Here is a 23,497-nt window from a genome sequence, read left to right as displayed (position 1 = left end):
AGTCCTCTCCCCCCGCAGGGCTCCGCGCAGGCAGGGCTCTCCCCCGGCCGGCGGCTCTCGGGCTGCGCGCCCTGCCCGCCCCGCCCCGCCCCGCCGTGCGCGCGGGTCTGCTGTTGTGCGGGCGCCCGAGGCGGAGGGGCAGGGGTGCCGCCGGGCCGGCGCGTGCCCGTGGGCGCGCGGCAGGGCGCGGCGGGCGGGGCGGGGCTCGGCATCCTCGGCGCCCCCGCCCGGGCTCGCCAACCGGATTGGCTCCCGGCGCCGGGAGCGCGCGAGGGCGCGGCGTGTAGAGCCGGGCGGGGGGCGCGCGCGGCGCCGCCGGCGGCCGCGGAGGAGCGCGGGGAGGAGGGCGCGGGGAGGGAGGAGGCGCCCGCCCGGCTCCCTGCAAAGCGGCCTTATTTATCTGGGCACTGCCTCAGCCTCCCCGGTGGGAGGCTCGGGCAGCCGATCCTCTCCCACCGGGGAGCTCCTCTCCGGGCGCGGCCGAGGGGGCCGGCCAGGCCGGGGCGCGGGGCGCGGCTGGGCCCTGCCGGCCAGGCCAGCACCTCGGCCGCCTCCCCGCTTCGCCAGCGCCCATGCCGGGCTCCCCATGACGAGAAGACGCCCGGCGGACAGCGTGGCATGAGCCAGGTGCCCGGGCCGAGGTAAGGTGTGTGCACCGGGCCAGGTTGTGGAGCGGGGAAGGGGCCAGGCCACGCCATCGCGGCGGCCACAATGAGGAGGGGGGAGGGGGCTTCGGACAGGGCCGCCAACACCCCCAGGGTCTCACATCCGCGCGGCCGCTTCCCAGGCGGAGGCCACTGAGCCTGTGGTCCTGACAGGCCCTCCCAGGGCTCCTGACCCCAGAGGCTGCCTGGTTGAAGCACGCTCCCCACAGCCACTGGACCAGGGCTGTGGGCCGGTGCCGCCCGACCATATCTCGGTGGAAGCAGAACTGCAGGCCCCCAGCCGGCGTGGCTGGGTGAGATCCTGGACCTCCTTTGAGCTCTGAGCTTCCCTCCCAGCACCACGAGCCCCTGGGCCTATGAGACAGGTGTTAGACACAGTTCCACTCCAGGAGCCATGTGGATGCATGGCGGGGGCCCAGTCTGCCCTGGACACCTGGGCCTGTGTGGAGCTGCCACCACAGCAGGAGGATGAGGGGAAAGGAGGAGGCTGGCCACGTGCCTGGTCCTGGAGGAGGGGTCGAGCCTTGGCCAAGGCTGGACGGCCTCAGAAGGGAAACCGGGCACTCTGAGACTTGCTAGGGTAGGGGTCTGGCCTCCCGGGATTTCAGGGGAGAGAGTCCCCCACCCATCACCCCAGAAGGAAAGCAGGCCTAGCTGTTGGAGCCTCAGGGAGCCCACGGCCCAGTGGCCACTCCTCCAGCCCCTCCCGGCCTCTGCACAGGAAGCCTTCCCTCCAAAGAGACAACAGATGGCGGATGCCGCTTCACCTGCCCACTCGGTCAGTCCCTTCCCGGTACCCGCCACCTCCCAGGCCCCTTCCTTCAGCCAACGCCTTTGAGCGGAGGCCTGGGCTGGGTCCCTGAGAGGGCAAAGGCTTGATGGAGACTTGCTGGCCTGGCAGGAGGTGGCCACAGGTCTGGACCAGGAGCTATGGGGACAAGGGAGATCCAAACCCCGGTCATAAACGTGGGCAGTGCAGGGCAGACTGTTCAGGCCCCAAGGGCCCGCCGTCTCCGCTACTTGGCTCCCCTCTTCCTCAGCCACCTCTCACTTGGGCCAGGCCTATAAGTACCCCTGGTGCTGGGCAGGCTCTCTGGACAGGCGCTACCCTCCAGTTCACACCCACTTCCAGGGCACTTCGGTGAGTCCCCTCTCCCAATGGAAGAAGGACACAATTAGCCCTGAGGTAGGGGCACCTGGGGCCCTCGAGACCGCTGGCCCGGGCCCAGGAAGCCTGCGCTGCTGAGAGCCAGGGAGACATCTCACCCCAAGGTAGGGCCCTGCTCGGCTGCCCGTAGCCCCATCTTGTCACACGTGGGTGCTCGCTGCCATGCCTCAGAGGGGAAGAGTGGAGGTGGCAGTGAAGGAAGGCTCTGTGGGGTAAGTGGGTGGTTCAGAACCTTCCCCACCACTGGCAGGTTGGAGCCGCAGCCAGACCAGTCACAGAGGGTGGGCTTGGACCCCATCACTTCACTTGGTGGGGAAGAGGGGGAGGGTTTGAGACAGCCACCCAAAGAGGCAGACACTAGATGCCCCCAGTCTAGGCACTGGGGGGCTCATCCTCCAGAGCAAAAGAGCCAAGATGAGGCGTGGAGCCCAAGCCCATTCCCCAAGGTGCCCAGTCCCACATGGCCAAGCTGTCTTGAGCTTGACCGCAGGACTGGGTCTGATGAAGCACCCATTGGGTCTCTTTTGAAGCCATGTGCTCACTTCCTGGAGCCCCCGGGGCACGGGTGGGGCAGCCTGTGCCCCAGAAGCATCTCTGGGCTGGGGGCGGGAAGGGAGTGCTGCCTGGCACATGTGCAAAGTGACAGGGATGTGAATGTGCCTGAGTCACGGGGCTTGTCATGGAGTTTGTCAGCCCGCACTGTGTCCCCAATCCCAAGCTGGTTGTCACCCCAGTCCCTGGGGATGTCACTGCAGATCGACCCGATGTGAATTTTTCGGGCTACCCACGCCCTGCCCAGCTCCATGGGCCTCAGTGGGCCGGGAGAATTGGTCAGTGCAGGTCCTATCAGGGCCAGACCCCTCCAGCATTCACGGTGGGCTGTGTCAGAGTATCGGGGATGAAGGAAGAGATCTCGGAGTTGGGGGCCATGAGGAGTGGAGGGTTTCCTAGGCACGAGCAGTCCAAAAGAAGAGAGTCCTGCAGCTTGCAACCTCTGGTGAGAGAGCAGGGGCATGACAGAGATAATGCTGGGGGAGACCACTAGCCTAAGGTCCCAGGCTGGGAGGACACAGGGGACAGGAGAAGCAGAACAGGGCAGAGGAAGAGGCCTCAGGAAGTGCACCTGGCCAGCGGCAGACCAGCTGGGGGCCCAGGGTCACCATCTGGACCTCAATGCCTAGCTTGGTCTTTGGAGGTCAGACAAACTGGGGTCAAATCCCAGCTTTGTGCACCTTTTGAAAATTCAGTCTCCGAGCCCCACTTTCCCCACGCCTGGTCAGGCAGTGTGTGAAGGGCTCAGACCAGCAATAGAGGAGTGGCACTGGGAAGAGCAGGGCAGGACCAGCTCCTCTCTCCCTTCTGGTGGCTCCTGTCCCCTCTGGTGGCTCCTGTCCCCTCTCCCTGGATCTGGCCAGATTATGAGGGATGGGCAGGCAGCCTCCTTAACCCTGCAGCTCCCATAGTGGGGACCCAGCCAAAAAAGAGATGTGAGCCATCCTCTTCCCATGGGCCTGAATAATTGCAAGGCCCACCCTAAGCCCCAGGGTCTTGGGCGCCTTCTCAGAGACTCTGGCACCAACCCAACCCAGTGGCTGCCCTCACTGTGGACAGTGGCCTCTGCTACAACCAACATTAACAAACTGAGCTACAAGCAGCTCCCCTACCATCCACTGCCCTCTTCTTCATCTGGCCTGTCTTCCATCAAGCCTCCTGGGCATCTGGGAGCCATATCCCTTTCTGCATGACCCTGCTGACTGCCATTATTCATTCATTCATTCATTCATTCATTCATTCATTCAGCCAGCACTCAGAGGCCACTCAGTCATGGTGCTGCCTGTCTTCAAGAAGTCCCCAGCCAAGGGAAGAGACAGATGGATGGACAGTAATGACTGAGACCCTGGAGATGCTTTTTTGCAGGGCTGGGGAGTCCCGCAGGGGGAGACCGGGGTGGTGCTCACACTGAAGAATGGAGGGTGAGGAGCTGGCAGGATTAAGAAGTAGGGAGGCCAACTGAGCAAGCAGGGGGCCCACCATGTGCCCTGGGAGGGGATGAGGAATACAGAACAGGGGTTCTGGCTGGACTGTAGGGCCATGGCTGGGGAGGAACCAGAGGCGAGGCTGTAAGGTGGACTTGCTAGGTCTCAGGGCCCAGTGACTTGGCCGCAAAAGAAGCAGTTCCTTTCAGAGCCTCAGCGTGGGCATCTGGAGACTGTCGGCCTGGGAGCCACCAAGTTCTGGAGTCCTCCCAGGAACCTGGAGCCCCCGCAGCCTATCCCAGGAGGACCTCCTCCAGAATTCCGCTCCACACGGAGGCACAAGACACCAGGGGCTGAGGCTGAGAATAGTGCAAGTTTGGCCATCTTTTTAAAACGCCTCTTTTCCTAGCGTTAGCTCCTAGTGCTTAGTGCTAAAGGAGGAGGCAGACCACGTAAGACTGGCCACTGCCCCTTCCCCATCCTGACTAGAAACTCCGGGCAGGTCCTCTGAGCCCCAGTGCATGCAGTAGGGACAGGAACAAGTACCAAAGAGGTTGGGGTCTCGCAGCCCATCTGGCTGGGTGGGTGGGACCAGGCAGAGGGCCACTTGTCCCAGCCCCCTGCAAGAGACCCCCTGCCTAACTGACAGGAAGACTCATCTCTGACAGCAAGCTCGGTTCTCTCCTAAAGCCCTGACCCCTGGGCCAAGGTGTGGCTGTTTCCAGTTTTGAGCCACAGAGCAAGGATTGTCAGGCTGGGTCAGTGAGGCTGGAGTGTGCAGGTGGAGCCCAGCAGGACCATGGACAAGGTCAGGAGCTCAGAGCTGCTTCCGCCGAGAGGCAGCTCCAGGCGAAGGCACGGCAGAAGGGCTGACCCACTGGCAGGCAGGGCAGTGCCTTCTGGCCAGGGATGTGAGTGTGAGATAAGGGGCAGCCAGGCCTCGGACACCCCCACCCCCACCCCCACCCCCAGGAGGAGGCCATCCTCGACCTGGCCCCTCCCTCCCGTGGGCTCTCTTCACCCGCTGGCTGTTTTCACCAGCTCCACCCTGAGGCCTGAAGAGGGGATGGGACTGTGGGCGCGTGCAAATGTGAGCTCCAGTGGGGTGGATGGGGGCGGGGGGGAGGGAAGAGCCCTGCAGATGCCCGGGGCATCCACGTGCACCCTGCCCCCCACCACCAACTCAGGCACTCCACGTGCACACCCGTGGCTGGGAGCATCTTTAACCTAAATCGGCACTGCTCTTGAGTTATTTCTCCCCTGGTGCCACCTCCGCCGCCTCCTCCGGATCTTGGCGGAGCGGGCGGCTTCTCGCCCCGCCCCGTCGCCTGCTGAGCTGGGTTTGCCGGGGCCGGCCCCCCTCCCCACCCCCACCAGCCGCTGTCCGCGGTGGAGCCCGCCGGGGCCTGGCCTCCGAGCACGCGCACAGCGGCTGGAGGGGCGCTGTCCATGGTGCTGCGCTCCGGGGCCGAGCCAGCCGCGCCTGGTCTGCGGGAAGCGGCGGAGGCCGGGTGGGCGGCGCGCCCTGAGCCCTGAGATCCTGGCGCCCGGCACCGGGGACACAGAAGGTATTCAGGCTGGGGCTGCCTCTCTGAACCCAGCACAGCCCACAGGAGGGAGTCGACAGGACGACAGGACAGCCTCTCCTCTGGTCCCAGGAGTGGGCGGCCAGTCGTGGGCTTCACCCTGTCCCTCCATGAGGCACTTCTGATCCACAACGGTCTCCTCATCACATACTGGTTTTAAGAGATCTGGGGCAGCCCTCGTGTCAGGCTGCTCCCCCCGCCCCAACACACACGGGGCCGACATGAAGCTAGTGGACATTCGGCGGACGTTGTTATGAATGTCGTGTTTTATCCAGTGTGAGGCTGCTACTATCTGGTCATGAGCTTCAGTAAAGGGACAGCCAAGGTTGGGGAGCCTTCCCAGGGGAGGGTGGGCCTGATGTGGACTGCCAGGCTGGGGGCTCATGGCTGTCAGAGCAGGAAGGCCTTTCAACCCAAAGCTGAGTTGGTAGCCATGAGGCCATGTGTTCCCATAGACCCCTGGTCCCAGCCCAGGTCAGCAACCCCTCCACAGATATGGAAGGCCAGCAAGGGTTGTCCTGTCCAGGGCTTGGAAGCCAGTGGAGGCATGGTGCTGGGTAGAGCAGGGCAGGGTGGCTCACTTCCCTCCCTCCTAATGGCTCCTTACCCCTTCCCCTCAGGCTGGCCATGGGGTCTAGAAGCAACTTCCTCACCACTTTCCAAATGCTGACTGTGGGCCATACACTATGCTTAGCCCTTTTCACATGTTGTCCTGTGGGGGTGTATCATCCTTTCTCAGGCTCAAAAGTAAGGAAAGTGAGTCTCAGAGAAAAGTGCCTCACTGAGGCCACAGAGCCAGGGTGTGTGACCCCAGAGCTTGTATGGCTGAACCACTGGGTGCACTGCCTTTCCGTGGGATGTCTAGAGTGGGGCTGGGCGAGAGAAGATCTGGAATGTGGAGCAGATGGTGGTACTGTGAGGGTCCCCCTGCCCCCCTCTCCAGGGCTATCTGTGCTCAAAGCCATCTGCCACCCACTCACAACCTCAGAGCCCTGGTGGGGGGGGGGGCGCATTGGGGGGGTGGCTTCAGTCCCACCCTATGAGGAACTCTCTACAAATATGCTTCCACAGCCAGCTCTAGTCCAAGCCTCGACTCCACCACTTACTGTGACCTTGGGCAAACAGTTCATGCTGCTTTATTTTCCTCATCTGTAACAATGGGCACGATCATCATAGTACGATCCTCAACGGGTTAGATGGAGGATTACAGGACAGTATGTGTCCAGGGATCATTGTGCTGGCATCAGAGTAAACCTCGCCCTTTCTTTTGGGTAGATTATGAACCACAGAACCTCCAGTAGGCACTGACATTTTCAGGGGCTGGTGTGTGAGTCTCAGACAGGGTCCTGGAACCACTCCTCAGAGGCATGCCGGAACCCCACAGTGGAGATGCAGAGGCCACCCCACACCAGCTCCCTCAGTTTCCCAGTTCCTACCCGGGTAGAGGTAGGCCTGGCAGACACTGATGTTGGGCATCAGGGTAGTAAAGGTGAAGGGAGCAGTCACAGGCAAGTGTCTGTCTGTCGCTGCCTCTCTTCTCTCATCTCTAAAACGAGAACCATAGTACCTAGCTGTCAAAAAGATGTGAGTACTGGTTGAGCTCAGTGCGCATAGTAGGTGCTCAGGGAGTGTCATAGTCATGAACAGCCCTGATCTCACAGTCGGGGAATGAGGGACTTGGATTCAGATCCTTTCTGTTGGGTGGTTCTGGGAGTGCCAGGGGAGGAGATGCCCTGGGATGGGAAGGAGCCCGGCCCTCCTGCGGCAGGAGACTCATTACCCCATCCTGGACCCTGTCTGCAGATCGAGCGAGGAAGATGTCGAGCCCGGGTGTGGACGGCGACCCCAAGCCTCCATGCTTGCCTCGAAATGGCCTGGTAAAGCTGCCGGGCCAGCCCAACGGCCTGGGTGCAGCCAGTATCACCAAGGGCACACCAGCTGCCAAGAACCGGCCCTGCCAGCCACCACCCCCACCCACCCTCCCACCGCCCAGCCTGGCTGCCCCACTGCCACGGGCTGCCCTAGCTGGGGGCCTGTGCCCCCCGGCAGGGCTCCCCCTTGGTGGACCAGCCTCAGTCCCAGTTCCTGGGCCCCCAGTGGAGCGGCCACCACTGGCCACAGATGAAAAGATCCTCAATGGCCTCTTCTGGTACTTCTCGGCCTGTGAGAAGTGCGTGCTGGCCCAGGTGTGCAAGGCCTGGCGGCGTGTGCTCTACCAGCCCAAGTTCTGGGCGGGCCTCACACCTGTGCTGCACGCCAAGGAGCTGTACAACGTGTTGCCTGGTGGCGAGAAGGAGTTTGTGAACCTGCAGGGCTTCGCTGCGCGTGGTTTTGAGGGCTTCTGCCTGGTTGGTGTCTCCGACCTGGACATCTGTGAGTTCATCGACAACTACTCCCTCTCTAAGAAGGGCGTCAAGGCCATGAGCCTCAAGCGCTCCACCATCACCGATGCCGGCCTGGAGGTGCGCCCCACCGGTGGCCTGGAAGGGACAGGGATGGGGTGGGCAGGGCCAAGCAGCAGCAAATGAGCTGGGGGGTGGGGGGAGGGAGGGTGCCCCCGGAGGAAACCCCAGGCATACAAGGAGCAAAGGAGCTGAGGGTGGTGCTGGTGCTCTGTGGATCATGTCTCTGGGGGAGGGGAAGCAGGACTGGTTACATAATTGGGGGGACCCAATCCAAAATGAAAATTCAAGTCCCTTGTTCAAAGATGGTTAAGAATTTCAAGACAGCAACATCAAAGCAATCAGTCAAGTGGGAGCCCCCTCTGAGCTCAGAGCCCTACATGCCTGTGAGGCCAGCCTTGGGTGGGGGGGGGAGGGATGCTGCAAGGGAGCAGGTGCTCAGGCCAGAGGAGCAGCTGTGCAAGCTGCCCCTTCCCCAGGGCCAGGACTCTAACCATCAAATCCTTAGCACCAAGTGCTCTCCAGCCCCTGCTCTGGAGAGGCCCTGAGCTCCCAGGTCCCCCCGTGCTCTGCCTCTTCTCTTAGAATGTGGTGGTGATGTGAGAAACACACTGCGAAGTGCACTTGTCCTGTTTTACACCCGTCTACACTCGAGAACACTGCTTTCTGCCCCTCATCGGGCTCCTTCCGCCCCGCCCCCCCCCCCCATCCTCACCACGCCCTGCTGCCCGCAGGTGATGCTGGAGCAGATGCAGGGGGTCGTGCGCCTGGAGCTGTCAGGCTGCAACGACTTCACCGAGGCGGGGCTGTGGTCCAGCCTGAGCGCCCGGATCACCTCGCTGAGCGTGAGCGACTGCATCAACGTGGCCGACGACGCCATTGCGGCCATCTCGCAGCTGCTGCCCAACCTGGCCGAGCTGAGCTTGCAGGCCTACCACGTGACGGACACGGCGCTGGCCTACTTCACAGCACGCCAGGGCCACAGCACGCACACGCTGCGTCTGCTCTCCTGCTGGGAGATCACCAACCACGGCGTGGTCAACGTGGTGCACAGCCTGCCCAACCTCACCGCGCTCAGCCTCTCCGGCTGCTCCAAGGTCACCGACGACGGCGTCGAGCTCGTGGCCGAAAACCTGCGCAAGCTGCGCAGCCTTGACCTTTCGTGGTGCCCGCGCATCACCGACATGGCGCTCGAGTACGTGGCCTGCGACCTGCACCGCCTGGAGGAGCTGGTGCTGGACAGGTGCGCGCGACCCCCACGCCCGGGCAGTGGGGGGGGGGGGGGGCGGGGCGGGGCCTTCTGAGCGGGGAGCCTAGACCAGTGGAGCGACCTGTAGCGGAGTGGCGCTGCCGCGTGATGGGGAGTGGGTTGAGGACGGGCGCTCACAAACCCGGGATCCAGAGTGGCCCTGTAACAAGGGTGGGGCTGAACCGCCCCCCCCCCCCCCGGGAACGGGTGGTGCCACCAAGCAGCCAGGGTGGGGGTTGGGGGGGACCTGGCTGGGGAGAGTCTGTGGAAAGGGAAGCGCTCTCATCTGTGCCGCCGGAGGGGAGCTTCAGGCCTGGACCCGCCGGGAAAAGCAGGAAGGGGCGGAGCTGAGGGGCGGGGTGTTTCAAGGTGGGCAGCGCCCCTCTGTTGCACCCACAGGTGTGTACGCATCACGGATACTGGCCTCAGCTACTTGTCCACCATGTCGTCCCTCCGCAGCCTCTACCTGCGATGGTGCTGCCAGGTACCCGCCCTCCTCGCCTCCGAAGACTGGGGAGCGGAGGTGGGGGACTCGGCCCTTCCCGGCCGCTCAGCCCGCTGCCCTGATCCCGGAAGGGTCAGAGGAAGTTTGGGTCCCTCCACACCTAGCGCGCGACATAGGCCGAGCGCCCGGACTCCCTGGGACCCTCAGCGCCACTCCCCCGCTGCCTCCTGGCTCCTTGGGAGGCCGAGAAACCCCCTTTTTGAGCCCTGCCCCCCTGCCCCTCCAACAGCTCCAGGCCCAAGGCCTGACCCTAGAAGTGCCCCCCCCCCCCCTCCCCGCCAGGGCGCGACCGGAGGTCGTTAACCCGCCCTGCCCTCCCGCCCAGGTGCAGGACTTCGGGCTGAAGCACCTCCTGGCCATGAGGAGTTTGCGGCTCTTGTCTCTGGCAGGTGAGACCCCACCCGCCCCCACCTAGCCCTGCCGGGTCCCTCGCGCCGATTCATACCTGGGGCTGACTCCCCGGGTCCCAGGGCCCGGTCCGGAGGGAGACGCCGGGCGAGCTCCGCCGGCCCCGCACTCAGCCGCCGCCTCGCCTCCCGCCCGCTGCAGGCTGCCCGCTGCTGACCACCACGGGGCTGTCGGGCCTGGTGCAGCTGCAGGAGCTGGAGGAGCTAGAGCTGACCAACTGCCCCGGGGCCACCCCCGAGCTCTTCAAGTACTTCTCGCAGCACCTGCCCCGCTGTCTCGTCATCGAGTAGCGCGGGCCTCCCCGCCCCCGGCGCAGGAAGCCGCCACGCTCCGGGGCGGGACGCCTTCTCCCGGCCCTGCCCTCAGGGGAGCCCTCGCGCCTGCGGCCCAGCGCGGGAGGCAGGGCGAACCTAGTGACCGCCCGGCCCCCGCGCCCCTCCCGGCCCCGCCCGGGCGGGGAGGGGCGGCGGGCGGGCCCACCCCCACGCACGCACGCACACTCGGGGACTCTGTGCATGCCCCTCGTGCCCGCACTGCACGCCCGCCCTCCACCGCACCACAGCCGCCTCCATCATTCGTCCACCCGCTGGGGGTGGGGGGGTGGGGCCGGGGCTCGGTCCTAGGGGGCGCTTTAAGCTCTCCTGACCGCCGCCCTTACCACCTTTCCCGCCACACCCCGCTCTGTCTCCCCGCTGTCCCCCCATCTCGGGCAGGGCCCGGAGGGATCGAGGGGAGCTGAGTCCCCCAGGACACAGGGGCCAGAAGAGCCCCAAGGGCTTCCCGCATCTTCCACTGCACCGCGCCTGAGGCCCTCGGAGGGGTGCGAGGGGAAACAGGCCACCGCCAAAGCCATGGCCCGCCAAGGAGCCCAAGTCCCTCCCGCCCGTGCCCCACCTCATGCCAGCCTGACCCCATGAGACCTCCCCTTTTCCTGGCCACTGTATGACGCAGTCCCCTGCTCGCCCCATCCCCCACTGGCAGGTCTATGGGTCCCTGGGCCAGAATGGGGTGGGATTGGGTTGAGGGAGGGACAGCCCTGGCTGACAATGATATTGGTGTAGTCAACATTAACCGAGCCGGCTGCAGCTTACCTCAACCCCGGCAGGACACCACCACCTTGAGAAACCACAAGCTGGAGCGACCCTCAGGCCCTGCAGGCCTTGCAAACAGCCCTGGGTGGACCCCACACCAGTCCCTGTAGCCAGCTAGGCCCAGCCTCCTCAGCGCCACATTTTATCCTGGGCAGGTCTCTGTCAGGTGGAAGCTGGAAAAGCGGGCCCCAGCCAAGGCTCAGGATCAGTGCCAGCCAGCAACTCCAATCTTACGGTGGCCAGCACACCCTCAGCATCCAGAGGAGGGAGGGCTCCTTTCTAGCTGCCCCCACCCCCTCCCCAGCTTCCCAAACCTCTGCCTGCCCAAATGGGCTCTCGCCATGTTCTGTCCAATCCCAAGACATACGGAAGTCCTGGGGATGCTGGCACATCTTGGCAATTGCTGAGGAGGGGGCTGGGACCCCTTTCCATCCCAACCTTGAGCCCCAGGAAATACAGTGCCCACACCCAATCTTGGGACACCCCCTGTCTGGTTGGAAGAAAGTAACCAGTTTCCAGAGAGCCAGAGAGTGAGCGAGAGAGAGCGAGCGAGAGAGAGAGAGCGAGAGCGAGCGAGAGAGCGAGAGATGCTGTTGAAGCAGAGAAACAGTTCAACAGCCCAAAGATTTCCCTGTCCTGGAGTGCCCACAGGAAGCTCCGGGGCTGAGGTGGTCAGGAGCCAGTTTCTTCAGCCCCTCCTCCCCACGGCTCCCTAGTGGGGAGGAGGCAGCTGTCCATTTGTCCAAAGTATTAATGCAACTGAAGCTGTGATATTTCCAACGACTGTAGGAGGAAAAATTAAGGGGAGAGAGGAAAACAAAACAAAACCAACCAACCCCTAAAATCATTTTCTTATTGTACATAACGACCTCATTCTCCTGTATATGCGGAAGATATAACCTTATATTTGGTAAGTGTTTCTTGTGCTATTTTATCACGTGACCTGTTTATAAAAATATATATTAAAAAAGTTGTAAAAACACGTGTCTGAGTTGTTTTTAGGTCATCCGACCGTGGCAGGGGAAGGTGTATCTGCCCAGGGTGGCCCAAGTCTCTGGACTCTTGTGCACCGCTCAACTCATCACACTTTCTGGTTCTCTCAACACGCAGAGGTTGGTGCCACTATGCAGACTGGGAACACAGCAGTGACCAGTACAGAAGGTCCCTAAGCTTTCATTGCTTTGGGGAGGAGAGAATGATACCAAAGTCATTACATATAAGATTAACCTCAAAATATCTAGAATCTAGTCCATCCTTCCAGAAGGGCAAAAATGAGCCCTGTTTCGTGCATTGGGTAACTGAGGTTAAGAGGGGGGCAGGGATGTCCTATAATCATACAGTACAGCAAGGACCGAACAGGACTCAAAACCAGGAAAGAAAGGACGGCTCAGAGAGGGTCATTCGATTGCCCGGGGGTGGTGTGAACCAGCAGGATCTGTCAGGCACCGGAGTTTGTGGAGACCAAGACAGGCATGATCCCTGCCTGATATACACTCGTGTGCCACACGCCATGACCAGTAAACGAAGGAATGCGTTTTGACAAGCACTGTGAAGGTGACAGTGACTGGAGAGGCCACATGTTAGATGTGGGGGCCGGGGAAGGCCTTTGACAACGAGATACTTATGCCGAGCCCTGGAGCGTGGAGAAGACGCTTTCTGCAGAGCGGAGAGTGCAGAGCAATCGCGTGGCCCGGACAGGAAAGAGCTCGGTGGGCTGGAAGAAGCGGTGTAAGCGGCCGTTGCTGGAAGTGCGCCAGGAGAGACGGAGGCCGGGAGTCTGGGGGTTATTCCTAGAGCGGTGGGGAGCCCTGTGGACTTAGACCAAAGAGTGGTACCTGGCGGCTGTGCGGGGCTCAGATCGGGGGGAACGAGGTGGGTCCAGGGGAGGAGAGTGAGGAAGGAGGTGGAGACGACTGCAGGGATTCGGGACTCGTTTAGGGATGGCTGGACTTGCTGGCGGAGAGCGAGCACCAGCATCAAAAGACCAACCGCTGAGGCGGAACCGCGGGAACGCACGGCAGCGCCTCTCCCACAGTTCGGGACCATCCTTCCCGCTGCACCAACTCGGCTCCCTCATCCGGAACGCTTGCAGTGAGGTGCCCGGTTCCGCTGAGGGGCTGACAAGCACGGACCACTTCCGGCGAGCAGGTGGGCGGGAAAGAGAAGGGCTGCTTCCGGCCTGGCGCTTCCGGCCAGGCCCGCCCCGCAGTTTTAGGCGATGGCTCCGGTGCCGGCGGAGGGAGAGGCTTCTCCGATCCCTCCAGCGGTGTTCCCGCGGCCTCCCCGGCCCCGCGCGCGCCACTCTCAGTGCTCCGCGCCGCCGGGGTCTCCTGCCTCCCGTCCGGCCAGACCCCTCAGGCTCTTTACCCGGCTTGGCCCTTGAAGTCCCGTCGGTGGCCGCCGCGCGCCTCTGGCCCTTCCGCCTCTTCCCTGGAGGCCCCGAGACGGACTGTGGGGACTACTTCGCATCCTTGCAGGCACTGACTGACCGAAGGTCCAGTAACCACCCGGGTCTGACTGTTGGGGGATGGAGCGGGGACCAGGGCTGGCACTGACCGGGTAGGGTCTCCCCACAAGTCAGACGTGTCTCCTGAGGGGCGGTGAACGGTCCTGGATTGGCTCCCCAAGACTGACCGGCCCAGGACTAAGCAGCTTGGGGGGGACCCAACCAGGGTGGCGGGTCTGGACTGACAGGCCCCTCCTGGCTGACCAGGCCAGTCCACTTGACGGGCCTCGTGGCCCCACCCCCCCGGGCAGCCATGGAGAAGATGTCCCGAGTGACCACGGCCCTGGGTGGCAGCGCGCTGACGGGCCGCACCATGCACTGCCACCTGGACGCGCCGGCCAATGCCATCAGTGTGTGCCGTGACGCCGCCCAGGTGGTCGTGGCGGGCCGCAGCATCTTCAAGATCTACGCCATTGAGGACGAGCAGTTTGTGGAGAAGTTGAACCTGCGTGTGGGCCGCAAGCCCTCGCTCAACCTGAGCTGCGCCGACGTGGTCTGGCACCAGATGGATGAGAACCTGCTGGCCACGGCGGCCACCAACGGCGTGGTGGTCACGTGGAACCTGGGACGGCCGTCGCGCAACAAGCAGGACCAGCTGTTCACAGAGCACAAGCGCACGGTGAACAAAGTCTGCTTCCACCCCACCGAAGCCCACGTGCTGCTCAGCGGCTCCCAGGACGGCTTCATGAAGTGCTTCGACCTCCGCAGGAAGGACTCTGTCAGCACCTTCTCTGGTGAGGCCCTGGAGGTGGTCGGGCAGGTGGAGAAGGGCACCATGTGCATCTAGAGTCTTCAGGTGTGCTCCCCGAGAGCACTGCCAGAGTGGCTGAGGGTCAGCATGGGAGCAGGGGGCGTGGGATGAGGGAGAGCCTGAGCAGACTGCGGCCAACCTGGGCCGCTGAGCGGACGCTTTGGTTTGCTGCCTCCTCTTTTCCTGCCTCAGAGCCCCGGGCCGCTTCACTGAATGAAGGAAGCCACGGGGACCTCCAAGGTCCGCAGCTGAGGGATGAGAGGAGGCGGAGTATGCTGCCTGCCCCTGCCCCCCAAGTTCTTTTCCCAGCAGGCCCAGCTCCTCCGCCACTGGCTCAAGGCCAGCTGGCCCATTCACCCTGATGAGACCAAGTGCGGCACAGGGCGGAGCCCTCGGTCGCCTCAGAGAATTGGGGGGCCTCCTAAAGCACCTGAACTACCTGCGCTGTGAAAAAGCTGGAGTCTTTGAAGGCTCTTGGTGTGCTGGTCCAGGGGGTGGATGTGGACCGTTAAGGTCTCCGGTCCCCGGAGCTGACCCGGCACTCCACCTCAAGGCGAAGGGATGGGGCTGAAGCTGGGGCACCCTCGGGGGAGTGCAGACAGCCCAACAACGCTCAGTGCTCCGATGGCCAGTCCAGAAGGCAGGCCGCAGCTTTGTGCAAGGGCTCACGTCAGATGCAGGATCCAGGGAAAGTCGAGGTCGTGTTTCTGCTTCGGAAACCACATGATGCCTGGCATCCTGCTCCCTGACCTGATCTACCCGAGCTCCTCTGTGAAGCCTCTGCCCACCATCGCCCACCCTAGGCAGGCTTAGGGGTGTTTACTCCGCCTCCTAGGCTTCCCGGCCTTGGTCATGGGCAGCCATGTGACTGCAGTCCAGTCACTCCAAGGCCGCCACACCTGGCTGCCCTCTCTCCTGGAGCCTCCTGTGGGCTGGCTCTCTCACCTTTTCTCTCCATGGATGTCGACAGGCCAGTCTGAGAGTGTGCGGGACGTCCAGTTCAGCATCCGAGACTATTTCACCTTCGCCTCCACCTTTGAGAACGGCAACGTGCAGCTCTGGGACATTCGGCGGCCTGACCGCTGTGAGAGGATGTTCACAGCCCACAATGGACCTGTCTTCTGCTGCGACTGGCACCCTGAGGACAGGTGTGGGGAGGGGTGGGGAGGGGAGGGCGGTGGCAGTAGGGTGGGATGGATGGGCTCATGGAAGGGCTGCCTCAGAACCTGTGAGGCAGAGAGCGGGGAGCCCTCCCACCCCTGGAGAGGATGCTGAGGGTTTCACGGACCTATTGCAGGGGCTGGCTGGCCACAGGTGGGCGTGACAAGATGGTGAAGGTCTGGGACATGACCACGCACCGCGCCAAGGAGGTGCACTGCGTGCAAACCATCGCCTCGGTGGCTCGAGTCAAGTGGCGACCCGAGTGCCGCCACCACCTGGCCACCTGCTCCATGATGGTGGACCATAACATCTACGTGTGGGACGTGCGCCGGCCTTTCGTCCCGGCTGCCATGTTTGAGGAGCACCGCGACGTCACAACGGGCATCGCCTGGCGCCATCCACACGACCCCTCTTTCCTGCTCTCCGGCTCTAAGGACAGCACGCTGTGCCAACACCTGTTCCGTGATGCCAGCCAGCCTGTTGAGCGCGCCAACCCCGAAGGCCTCTGCTATGGCCTCTTTGGGGACCTGGCCTTTGCTGCCAAGGAGAGCCTCGTGGCCGCTGAGTCTGGGCGCAAGCCCTACGCTGGCGATCGGCGCCACCCCCATCTTCTTCAAGCGCAAGCTGGACCCTGCCGAGCCTTTTGTGGGCCTCGCGTCCAGTGCTCTGAGCGTCTTCGAGATAGAGCCTGGCAGTGGCAGCATGAGCTGGTTTGTGGACACGGCCGAGCGTTATGCCCTTGCTGGTCGGCCTCTGGCTGAGCTCTGTGACCACAATGCCAAAGTGGCTCGGGAGCTTGGCCGCAACCAGGTAGGCGGGGTGGCCCCAGAGGCCATGGGCTCCCAGGGGCCATGACCTTGGGGGTTCCTCCGACTGTTACATCCAAACCCTTTCAGGGATTTAGCACTCAGCTCTGGCTGCTCCCACCACCAGCCGTCACCCTGGTAACAGGGTGCCCAGTGCCCTGCCGTGAGCCCGAGGCCACTGCCATCCTCTGGGTGCAGGTCTCGGGTGTTATGGGGTTCAAGTGCCCTCTTGTGGCTCGTTTTTGCTTTTGGATTTCCCAAGCTGTCCCCGCTCTGCAGAGGTGCATGCAGCCACTCTCGTCTCCCTGGGTCAGCAGGCTCATTTTCGTGTTGGCTGCCTTCAATTTCTGCTTTTGTCTATTCCCCTGTAGGAAGGAGGCTAGAATTTTTGCCTTTGGCATAGGCCTCAGTTTCCCCCGCTTGGGGTGGGCCAGGGTGCTAGGTCCCTGGGGCAGCTGAACAGTGAGAGGTTGTGATTCCATCTGGGCGTGGGGGGGCGGGTGCTGCATGGGGCACCAGGGACCCAGGCTCCTTGTAAGTGCCTGGTGGCTGCTCCTAGGTGGCACAGACCTGGACCATGCTACGGATCATCTACTGTAGCCCTGGCCTGGCGCCTGCCACCAGCCTCAACCACAGCGTGGGCAAGGGCAGCTCTTGCGGCTTGCCACTTATGAACAGGTAGACGCCTGGGGGTGGCTCTCCACAGAGGGTGGGACCGTTGGAACCCATCTACCCATCAGCCCTCCCTGTCCCCAGTTTCAATCTGAAGGATATGGCCCCGGGGTTGGGCAGTGAGACCAGGCTGGACCGTAGCAAGGGTGACACACGGAGCGACACGGTGCTGCTTGACTCCTCAGCCACACTCATCACCAATGAGGGTAGGCTGAGGGGCGGGCAGGGGGTTGATGGGAGTGGGGCCAGGGCATCCCAGAACCAGCCGCCTCTGGAACGCCCACCCTCCCTTGTGGGCAGATAACGAAGAGACAGAGGGCAGCGATGTGCCCGCAGACTACCTGCTGGGCGACGTGGAGGGCGAGGAGGACGAGCTGTACCTGCTGGACCCGGAACACGCACACCGTGAGTGGGGGCCGGGAGAGTGGGGTTGGGAGGCAGGGCCGGAGGCTCAGACCCTGCCTTCCCTGCCCCTGCCTTGCAGCGGAGGAGCCCGAATATGTGCTGCCCCAGGAGGCCTTCCCGCTACGCCACGAGATCGTGGACACTCCACCTGGCCCCGAGCACCTGCAGGACAAGGCCGACTCGCCCCACGTGAGCGGCAGCGAGGCTGACGCGGCTTCCTCGGCTCCCATGGACTCCTCCTTCTCGCTCATCTCGGTATCACACGCCCTCTACGACAGCCGCCTGCCGCCTGACTTCTTCAGCGCCCTGGTGTGCGACATGCTGCGCTTCTACGCCGAGCAGGGCGACGTGCAGATGGCCGTGTCCGTGCTCATCGTGCTGGGTGAACGCGTGCGCAAGGACATCGACGAGCAGACCCAGGTGGGTGACCGGGTCTCCGGGAGGGCCTCCCTGCCACCCCCAGACCTGACCCCCCGCACGTCTGCCTTCACCTGCACCCGGCGCGCTCAGGGTGAAGCCCACAGCGCGCCCACCTCCCGGCCTCGTGCCTCCCTCCCCTCTCCGCACCGCCAGGAGCACTGGTACACGTCCTACATCGACCTGCTGCAGCGCTTCTGCCTCTGGAACGTGTCCAACCAGGTGGTCAAGCTCAGCACCAGCCGCGCCGTCAGCTGCCTCAACCAGGCCTCCACCACCCTGCACGTCAACTGCAGCCACTGCAAGCGGCCCATGAGCAGCCGTGGCTGGGTCTGTGACCGGTGCCACCGCTGCGCCAGCATGTGTGCTGTCTGCCACCACGTGGTCAAGGGTCTGTTCGTGTGGTGCCAGGGCTGCAGTCACGGCGGCCACCTGCAGCACATCATGAAGTGGCTGGAGGGCAGCTCCCACTGCCCTGCGGGCTGCGGCCACTTGTGCGAGTACTCGTGACCCATCTGCGCTGGGCCCGGGGTGGGTGGGGCTGGGCGTGCGAACCAAATAAAGGACGCGGGAGCCGCGGTCTGAGGCTGCCTGTCACCCCATCGCGCCGCCGACGGCCCGGTTTTTCTGCGCTGGGCGACCGGGGTGGGTAGATGGCCTCGTCGCCATGGGAACTGGCGGGGGTGGGGCGTGGCCCTAGCCCGGGTCGGGTGGCCTTCGCTCCGCCTTCGAAAATACCCTTCCTTCCGGGGCGGGCCAGAGGAAGGTGCTTCCGGGCCGTTGCCGCGACGACGGAGTTCCCGGCATGCCTCGCGGCGGCGGGCTAATGGCGTCGGGGGCGCGGCTGCAGTTACTGCTCGCGCTCTGGATGCTGGCGGCTCCGGCCCGGCCGGTGGCCGCGGACGCGGGCGACGGAGGGTGGTGAGCGGCGGGGTCCGGGCGCGCGGTGGGGCCCGGGGCACGCGGTGGGGCGGGGGGGGGGGGGGCTGACCGGCTGTGCCCGCAGGCAGCGACGCGGGCCTGGGGCGGCGGCGGCGGTGGCGGAGGAGGAGCGCTGTGCCGTGGAGCGTCGGGCCGACCTTAGCTACTCCGAGTTCGTGCAGCAGTACGTCCCCCCTACCCCCCCGGAGCGCCGATGTCGCGCCCTTTCTGGCCCGCCCGTCCTCCCTTACCTCCCAAGATCTATTTGAACTAACGCGTGGGGGCTGGCGCGGGTCAGACTTGGCCGTGGCTCTTGCCCCTTCTAGCTACGCCTTCTCCAGACCCGTCATCCTCCAGAGGCTCACAGACAACTCGGTGAGTGCTGGCGCCCCTCCTGGCCACTTTCCGCCCTTGCTGGGCCCAGCCCTTGAGTCTTCTCCCCACCCCCTTAGAGGTTCCGGGCCCTGTGCTCCCGTGAAAAGCTGCTGGCCTCGTTTGGGGACAGCGTGGTACGGCTGAGCACTGCCAACACCTACTCCTACCGGAAAGGTGAGCTGCCCCACCCTGCCTGCCAGCATCTTGCAGGCGGTCCCAGCCAGTCCTGACCAGCCCCTTTCCCGCAGTGGACCTGCCCTTCCAGGAGTATGTGGAGCACCTGTTACACCCCCAGGATCCTACCTCCTTGGGCAACGGTGAGTGGGCTTTGGTCGGCCCTGGGGTGGGGTGGGAGGGAATGGGGGCATTGGAAGTACTCGGGTGCCAAAATTCCTGCGTGTCCTGTGTTCTTTGCTGGCAGACACTTTGTATTTCTTTGGGGACAATAATTTCAGCGAATGGGCATCACTTTTCCAGCACTATTCCCCACCGCCATTCAGCCTGTTGGGTACCACAGCTGCTTACAGCTTTGGAGTTGCAGGTGGGTACCTTGCAGGAGCAGAGGGCATGGGAGAGAGGGAGGGGGTGGGGAGACTACAGGCTGGGTTTGGTTAGCGACTGCCGGTAACTCCACAGGAGCTGGTTCTGGGGTGCCTTTCCACTGGCATGGGCCCGGCTTCTCAGAGGTGGTCTACGGCCGCAAGGTCAGCACAGGACGGGGGCTGAGGCTTGGGGCTCGCTGACTGCAACACAGAGTGACCTTGCTGCTCCCGCCCCCAGCGCTGGTTCCTGTACCCCCCCGAGAAGACACCGGAGTTCCACCCCAATAAGACCACACTGGCCTGGCTTCAGGACGTGTACCCAGCCCTGGCACCATCTGAGAGACCCCTGGAGTGCACTGTCCAGGCTGGCGAGGTCAGTAGGTGACAACAGGAAGGGGCCTCCGGGCTGGACCGGCTGCCACTAACTCATTTCTGTGCCCCGCGTCCGTCCCCCACCAGGTGCTGTATTTCCCTGACCGATGGTGGCACGCCACACTAAACCTGGACACCAGTGTTTTCATCTCCACCTTCCTCAGCTAGCCAGAGCGGGCGGCTGGTGAGCCCCGCACACACCAGCACACACCCCTATTAGTGCTCACAGATTTTATTACAGGACAGTGGTGGCGGCAGCCCACCCTCACCTGCTGTTTCTGGCCCAGACAGGTGGAGGTGGGGTTCATGGTCCAGCAGCAAAACTGATGAGGGTGGGGGTGGGGACACTGGGGCAGGGATCTAGGGACACAAACTATGTACAGGGACTGGGAGCTACTGCCCCAAGGCCCTCCTGGGCCAGGATACTAGGCACGGCGGGCTGCCCTTGCGCTCGCCCGGCCTCAGTAGTCCTCCACCCAGCCGTTCTCAGAGATGAACGCATCAATGACCTCTTTCATGGCCAGGTTCGGGATGAGCTGTTCCTGGGTCAAGGGGCTCCGGGTGACAGGGTCAAAGTGACCCACACGCTGCAGTGTGCAGTGACAACAGGGTCAGAAAGCGCTCAGTGCTTATGGGTCCTGCTCCCAACACCTGTGGGCCCTCACCTGCAGGTGCTCCTCGATGTCCTTGCGGTCGTAGGTGATGCCACTGGGTGTGATGCACGGCTCCCGCATGAGCTCAAAGCTGATCTTGCCACACAGGTAGTCGGGGATGTCTCGCTTCTACAGCACAGACCGTCCAGTCAGGCGCCAGGAAGGGGACGCCGCTCCGATGCCTGCTCCCCAGCGCCAGAGGACCTACCCGGGCTTACCTTTCTTTTCTCATCCACCTGGGAGAAAAGCTCATCCATGTCTGCTAAGTACTTGTCCTGCGAAGAAGCAAGCAGCTACGCGTGGGCCAGACGCCCCATCCCCCTTCCCCAGACACAGGCCCCCTCCCACCACAGGCACGCGGTCTGGCGCACACCCACACACGGGCTGGGGCACCCTCACGTGCTTGGCCTCGATGCAGGCCTGCTGGGCCCGAACGTGGCTGTCGTCCTCATCACCCTCGTGGTTCCTCTGGCATTCTTCCAGCTCCCTGGGGGTCAGCCAGGAGCTAGTCAGAAATGGGTCTGGCCAGGAGAGGCTACGCTCCACCCACACCTTGTTCAGGTTTCATTTCCCTCCATCTCCCGCTCGCCCGTGTCAGCCTTCAATAAACACTCGTGTTCTTGGCTCCGGATCAGCCCGAGAGTGCTGACTTGGGGGGGGGGTGGGGGGCGCGCGGAGCCTGCCACTTGCACAGCTCACCTCTCCCGCTCGGCCACGATAAGCCGGGTGAGGTAGGAGTGCAGCTCGTTCTCCTGGTGGATGCGCCGCTCCTCAATGCTGTTCCAGCGCTTCTTCTTGGCGATGCGCAGGGCACTAGGGATGTCATCCCCAAAGTTGAGCCGCTGCTCCTTGGCGAGGTTGTAGGCTGGGGGGAGAGGGGCTTCAGGTCACCTGGCCAGACGATCCACCTGGTCCCAGGCACCCCTACAACCTAATAAGCAGTAGGCCCACCTCGCTGCAGGTTGGCAATGGCCTCATCGTAGCTCTCCATCTCCAGCTGGCATTGTCCCAGGAAGAAGTGTGCCTTCACAGACTGCCCGTCCAGCTCCAAGGCCCGCCGACAGTCTGCTAGGGCCTGCTCGTGCTGCTGCATCTTCAGGTAGCACAATGCCCGGTTGGTGTAGTACACTGCCACCAGAGGATTCCGGGTCTGGGGACCAAGGCCGGGCCAGCCAGCGTGAGGAAGTGAGCTCTGCGCGCCCCCCTCTGTCCTAAACCCTATCCCAGTTTGGAACCCACGGCGAGAATCAAGACATCAGAAATTTCTGACTTTCAAAGCTCCTGCGTGCTAAAGATTAGTGGACGGTGCGCTCCCGGTCCCAAGGCCTGCCTGAGCCCACCTTCTTGCCTCCCACGAAATGTTGCCGAGACAAATTTCCGAGCCCTGTGGAGATCCCCAGCTTTGGGCCTGGAGTTCTCAAGGAACAGGGATCCCTCGTCCGCTGCCCGGGAACCTCAAGCACCCCTGAAGCCCCACTCGCCATACTTCTCCAGCAAGCAGCACTGGCTGGAGAGCAGCGGCCTTGACACCTTTGGAATAAGAGCATCGCTAAACTCTCAGGGCCCAAACGTCCGCGCGTACGAGCCAGGACCCTCCGAAGGCCCGGGGCCCGAAGTCGGCGCCCCGCCCCCTCCCCTGGCCCGGTCGCAGATCCCCTCCCCGGCGCGGGTGCACTCACGATGGCGCGGCCGTAGCAGGCCGCCGCCTCCGGGTACTTGCGGCCCACGAAGAGCCGGTTGCCCTGCTCCTTGAGCTCTTGCGCGCTCGGGCTTTTTTCGGGGCTTCCGCCGCCGGCGCCCAGCCGCGCGCCGCCTTCCTTCTCCTCCTTGCCCTTCATGGCGCCGCGCGGCACAGCCTGGGCTCAGCTCCCAGGCTCCGTGTCTGGCCCACCCAGCGCCCGCAGCCCGAGCCCGCAGCCCGAGCCCGCGATCCGCTCGGGCCCGGTCCAGCGATCCGCCACCGGAACTTCCGGCCGCGGTGGGCGGGGACGCGTGTGCGTCCGACGGGCTGCGGGGGTGGGGCCGGCTGGAGCATGCGCTCGAGGCAAAGCGACCCGCGACTTCGGAAGGCTACGGAAGCGTCAAGAGTAACCGGGGCTGGTGTCAGCCCCGCCCCGCCGAGGCCCCGCCCCGCGCGTGAACATGGCGGCTGTCCGCGGGCAGTGGGGCCTGAGGCCTCCAGCCGCCGGGCCGTGGTCCCGGCGCTCCACTGCGCGGTGCTGCGGGCGCGCGGGGACCGCCAGAGCGGCTCGAGGCCCTGGGCCGATGGTAGGGCGGACCACCCCCGATGCCCGAGTCTCCGTCACCGCCCTTCCCCAGGTGTCGAGAGAGGGGTGTCCGCGGCCACCGAGGGCCGAGCGGAGAAGCACGTGACACGGGACGAACTGGAGCGGCTGCCGGCGTGCAAGCGGGTGGTGAGGGCTTCCCACGTGTGGGGCGGGGCCTCGCGGCGTGGGGGCGGGCCCCCCGGGTGAGGTCCACCACCCGTGACCCCCAACCCGATCTGCCCCGATCTGGCCGCGGAGGGGCCGCTGCCCGAGCTGGTGGTGCAGCGCTCGGCCGGCGCCCTCCGCCTCCAGGCCGACGTGCGGGCAGCCGTCACGGAATTGTGGGCCTCGCGACTGCCTCGGGTTGGTCGGAAGAGCTGGGCGCCCCGGCGGGGTCGCGAGACCGGGCGTGTTAGTGACCCTGTCTGTAAAGTGAGCCCAGGGCCACGTCCATGACACTTGGGGATCCCTAGGAACGGCAGCCCTACGCCGAGGTCGTCCAGACGCTGGCGGGGCATGACGGCTGCCCCTTCACTGCCCATAACCTTCCTGGCTGCGGGAGCTCCAGAGGCGGCAGCCTTCACGTCCGAAGGCCGCAG

At 64.0% G+C, this 23,497-nt stretch overlaps 4 protein-coding genes and 1 long non-coding RNA gene across 9 annotated transcripts; 3 read left to right on the top strand and 2 right to left on the bottom strand.

Annotated features, from left to right (window-relative positions):
- Positions 1–335: 335 nt before the first annotated feature.
- On the top strand, positions 336–12,032 carry FBXL16 (F-box and leucine rich repeat protein 16). Of its 2 annotated transcripts, none has more exons than XM_053893753.1 (6): positions 336–646; positions 7,199–7,857; positions 8,532–9,040; positions 9,446–9,530; positions 9,877–9,940; positions 10,101–12,032. In XM_053893753.1, the coding sequence occupies exons 2-6, from the start codon at positions 7,213–7,215 to the stop codon at positions 10,247–10,249; spliced, it is 1,452 nt and encodes a 483-aa protein (XP_053749728.1). In that variant the 5' UTR covers positions 336–646; positions 7,199–7,212; the 3' UTR covers positions 10,250–12,032. The 2 variants fall into 2 exon arrangements, with proteins under 2 accessions (XP_053749728.1, XP_053749727.1); XM_053893752.1 differs by having other exon boundaries at positions 337–641.
- On the bottom strand, positions 11,936–15,364 carry LOC128774692 (uncharacterized). The gene is made up of 2 exons (XR_008419087.1): positions 15,253–15,364; positions 11,936–15,014 (listed from the first exon to the last, which is right to left on the bottom strand). It is a non-coding gene; the product is annotated as an uncharacterized LOC128774692 (long non-coding RNA).
- On the top strand, positions 13,212–18,385 carry WDR24 (WD repeat domain 24). Its single transcript, XM_019437258.2, is given in 9 exon segments — positions 13,212–14,290; positions 15,278–15,455; positions 15,605–16,070; positions 16,072–16,278; positions 16,834–16,952; positions 17,031–17,152; positions 17,247–17,351; positions 17,431–17,771; positions 17,925–18,385. Coding segments are annotated over 9 exon segments (2,373 nt in total). The 5' UTR covers positions 13,212–13,809; the 3' UTR covers positions 18,279–18,385.
- A 60-nt stretch (positions 18,386–18,445) lies between these two features.
- Positions 18,446–20,909, top strand: JMJD8 (jumonji domain containing 8). 3 transcript variants are annotated; one of them, XM_053893758.1, is made up of 10 exons: positions 18,446–18,689; positions 18,775–18,873; positions 19,016–19,064; positions 19,142–19,238; positions 19,313–19,381; positions 19,486–19,605; positions 19,701–19,768; positions 19,845–19,979; positions 20,066–20,162; positions 20,740–20,909. In XM_053893758.1, exons 1-9 carry the CDS (start codon positions 18,574–18,576, stop codon positions 20,144–20,146), a joined length of 834 nt encoding a protein of 277 aa, XP_053749733.1. In that variant the 5' UTR covers positions 18,446–18,573; the 3' UTR covers positions 20,147–20,162; positions 20,740–20,909. The 3 variants fall into 3 exon arrangements, with proteins under 3 accessions (XP_053749733.1, XP_053749731.1, XP_053749732.1); XM_053893756.1 differs by having other exon boundaries at positions 19,680–19,768; XM_053893757.1 differs by having other exon boundaries at positions 19,680–19,768; positions 20,066–20,191; positions 20,738–20,909.
- Positions 19,472–22,594, bottom strand: STUB1 (STIP1 homology and U-box containing protein 1). 2 transcript variants are annotated; one of them, XM_053893754.1, is made up of 7 exons: positions 22,311–22,594; positions 21,583–21,781; positions 21,331–21,496; positions 21,031–21,118; positions 20,850–20,906; positions 20,738–20,760; positions 19,472–20,191 (listed from the first exon to the last, which is right to left on the bottom strand). In XM_053893754.1, exons 1-7 carry the CDS (start codon positions 22,467–22,469, stop codon positions 20,143–20,145), a joined length of 741 nt encoding a protein of 246 aa, XP_053749729.1. In that variant the 5' UTR covers positions 22,470–22,594; the 3' UTR covers positions 19,472–20,142. The 2 variants fall into 2 exon arrangements, with proteins under 2 accessions (XP_053749729.1, XP_019292815.1); XM_019437270.2 differs by lacking the exon at positions 19,472–20,191 and adding an exon at positions 20,195–20,565 and having other exon boundaries at positions 20,644–20,760; positions 22,311–22,591.
- Positions 22,595–23,497: the final 903 nt, after the last annotated feature.

Source organism: Panthera pardus, unplaced genomic scaffold, assembly GCF_024362965.1.
Source record: "Panthera pardus isolate Hobbes unplaced genomic scaffold, ASM2436296v1 HiC_scaffold_4, whole genome shotgun sequence".
Lineage (NCBI taxonomy): Eukaryota > Metazoa > Chordata > Mammalia > Carnivora > Felidae > Panthera > Panthera pardus.
This window is presented reverse-complemented; position numbering and strand designations above follow the sequence as displayed.